General features: G+C 47.9%; 1 protein-coding gene across 1 annotated transcript; it reads left to right on the top strand.

Annotated features, from left to right (window-relative positions):
• Positions 1-359: 359 nt before the first annotated feature.
• On the top strand, positions 360-2,217 carry LOC309811498 (NEDD4-like E3 ubiquitin-protein ligase WWP2). Its single transcript, XM_082634299.1, has one exon. It carries the CDS (start codon positions 376-378, stop codon positions 2,020-2,022), a length of 1,647 nt encoding a protein of 548 aa, XP_082490425.1. The 5' UTR covers positions 360-375; the 3' UTR covers positions 2,023-2,217.
• Positions 2,218-3,200: the final 983 nt, after the last annotated feature.

Here is a 3,200-nt window from a genome sequence, read left to right as displayed (position 1 = left end):
TGAATTTTAAATACTCAGCTCCTATACTCTATTTGCGTTTGAAATTTTAGCTATAATTGAGAAATAAAAGGCTTTATCTTCTTATTAAGGGAATTTGAAACCTCAATGAACAGATAAAATAAATGTGAATATGAAGTTATAGACACACATAAGCTATTGGATTTAGTGAAGTGCTATAAATAATCTTATAAATGCAGTACAACCCATTGAAATTCATATTTTAGAGAAGATCTTGAAGAAGAATGACTCAAAATGTTGTCCAGATGGACTCTGGAATCTTGGAGACCTCTTTCCCCAGTGCCAACCCTTTCCCTCAAACATGAACCCTCAGAACTTCCGCTGCCAGTGTCCCTGTCCCCACGGTGAGCCACAACCATGCCCCGCCTCTGCAGGAGACTCTCCAACACCAGCAGCTGGGAGAAACGCACAGACCCCCGAGGCAGGTTCTACTACGTGGACCACAACACTCGGACCACCACCTGGCAGCGCCCCACGGCCGAGTACGTGCGGAATTATGAGCAGTGGCAGTCCCAGCGCAACCAGCTCCAGGGCGCCATGCAGCACTTCAGCCAAAGATTCCTCTACCAGTCTTCGGGTGCTTCCACTGACCATGACCCACTGGGCCCCCTCCCTCCCGGCTGGGAGAAGAGACAGGACAACGGACGGGTGTATTACGTGAACCATAACACACGCACTACCCAGTGGGAGGACCCTCGGACCCAGGGGATGATCCAGGAACCAGCTCTGCCCCCAGGGTGGGAGATGAAGTACACCAGCGAGGGGGTGCGTTACTTCGTGGACCACAATACCCGCACCACCGCCTTTAAGGATCCTCGCCCAGGGTTTGAGTCTGGGACGAAGCAAGGTTCCCCTGGTGCCTATGACCGAAGTTTTCGGTGGAAGTATCACCAGTTCCGTTTCCTCTGCCATTCAAATGCTCTCCCCAGCCATGTGAAGATCAGCGTTTCCAGGCAGACACTTTTTGAGGATTCTTTCCAACAGATCATGAACATGAAGCCCTATGACCTGCGCCGCCGGCTCTACATCATCATGCGCGGCGAGGAGGGCCTGGACTATGGAGGCATTGCCAGAGAGTGGTTTTTCCTCCTGTCCCACGAGGTGCTCAACCCCATGTACTGTTTATTTGAATACGCCGGGAAGAACAATTACTGCCTGCAGATCAACCCCGCCTCCTCCATCAACCCCGACCACCTCACCTACTTCCGCTTTATTGGCAGATTCATTGCCATGGCTCTGTACCATGGAAAGTTCATCGATACAGGCTTCACCCTCCCTTTCTACAAGCGGATGCTAAACAAGAGACCAACCCTGAAAGACCTGGAATCCATCGACCCCGAATTCTACAAATCTATCATCTGGATCAAAGAGAACAATCTGGAAGAGTGCGGCCTAGAGCTGTACTTCATCCAGGACATGGAGATCCTGGGCAAGGTGACAACCCACGAGCTGAAGGAAGGTGGTGAGAGCATCCGAGTGACAGAGGAGAACAAGGAAGAGTACATCATGCTGCTGACTGACTGGCGCTTCACCCGAGGCGTGGAAGAGCAGACCAAGGCCTTCCTGGATGGCTTCAACGAGGTGGCCCCCCTGGAGTGGTTGCGCTACTTTGATGAGAAAGAGCTGGAGCTGATGCTGTGCGGCATGCAGGAGATAGACATGAGCGACTGGCAGAAGAACACTATCTACCGGCACTATACCAAGAACAGCAAGCAGATCCAGTGGTTCTGGCAGGTGGTGAAGGAGATGGACAATGAGAAGAGAATCCGGCTGCTGCAGTTTGTCACTGGGACCTGCCGCCTGCCTGTTGGGGGATTCACCGAACTCATTGGTAGCAATGGACCACAGAAGTTTTGCACTGACAAGGTTGGCAAGGAAACCTGGCTGCCCAGAAGCCACACGTGTTTCAACCGGCTGGATCTGCCACCATACAAGAGCTACGAGCAGCTGAAGGAGAAGCTGCTATATGCCGTCGAGGAGACCGAGGGCTTTGGACAGGAGTAACTCAGGCTGCCCCTTCCCACACCCCCAGCACATATGTAGTCTTGAGTCCTGCCTGCCCGAGAAACTGCTGGCCGCACAGCCCGGGAGGCCCCTGCGGATGGTGGCCCTGCGTAGGACCACACTGTCCTCAGGCTGGTGGCAGCAGAGCCTGACCTCAAGAGGCCCTGCCCACCCCACCCTCCTACCCACTGGTGGCAGTCTGGAATAAAGCCCCCATGTCACTCTTGGCCCCCCCAAAAAAAAAAAAAAAAAAAATGAACCCTCTACTCTCAACCAAATTAAACGACACAGCCCATGCTGGAATCACTTCAGATTTGTTTCCGAAAACATATTCCTTTTCTCCAAAGAAAGGAATCAGAAATAGTCGAATAGAAAAAAAATGACCTAGGTCAGGATCAATGAGCAATATCACCTAGAATGGAAGGAAAAGATTATATGAGAATGTTCTCTTTCGATTTAACTCAGGCAGGCCTGAAATTCACTCTGGACAGTGAATGGGTCTGGCATTTTCTTCTTTACAAGTGAGCTTCTGATCGGAACCCTCACACAGGAAGCCCAAATTTGTCTCTATTTTTCATTCTTTAATGGAAGCCAACACCACAGTTGTGAAAAGGGAAATCCATGGTGAATTGAAAAACCTTCTTAGGAATCCATTTTACTTCAAGATGCTTACAAATCTTAGTGCATTTCAGATTTACCTCAAAACATATCATATCTCACAGAGTTTTGTGGAGGAAATGAGATTGATAAATGAATATTCCTTGATAGGAAACCCAAATCCTCCACAAGAACAGAAACCTGACTCGTGTCCCTCATAAATATAATAAGCACAGCCTGATGGTAAGCATCAGATTTCCGGGAACTCTACCCGTAATGAATTAGTCTATTCTCTGGGAAAGAAAGGGAAAAATAATCTGTATATACATGTTACAGAAGAAAATGAAACCATTAATTAAATTGAGATACCTCACCATCCTGACACTAGGTGACTAAAATAAATACTAAAATGTTCCAATAACTGCATAAAATAATGAACCAATTTCAAAAGTAATTATAAAAATTTTATTTTATTCCTGCATGCATACTAGTAATATTTATTGAATATCTACCATATGCAGAATGCAGTCCCAGAGAATGCCACATCTCAGAAGGAATATAAGATAAAGCCACTCCTAGTC

This window comes from Mesoplodon mirus, assembly GCF_964341445.2.
Source record: "Mesoplodon mirus genome assembly, chromosome: 10".
In the NCBI taxonomy this organism is placed as follows: Eukaryota; Metazoa; Chordata; class Mammalia; order Artiodactyla; family Ziphiidae; genus Mesoplodon; species Mesoplodon mirus.
This window is presented reverse-complemented; position numbering and strand designations above follow the sequence as displayed.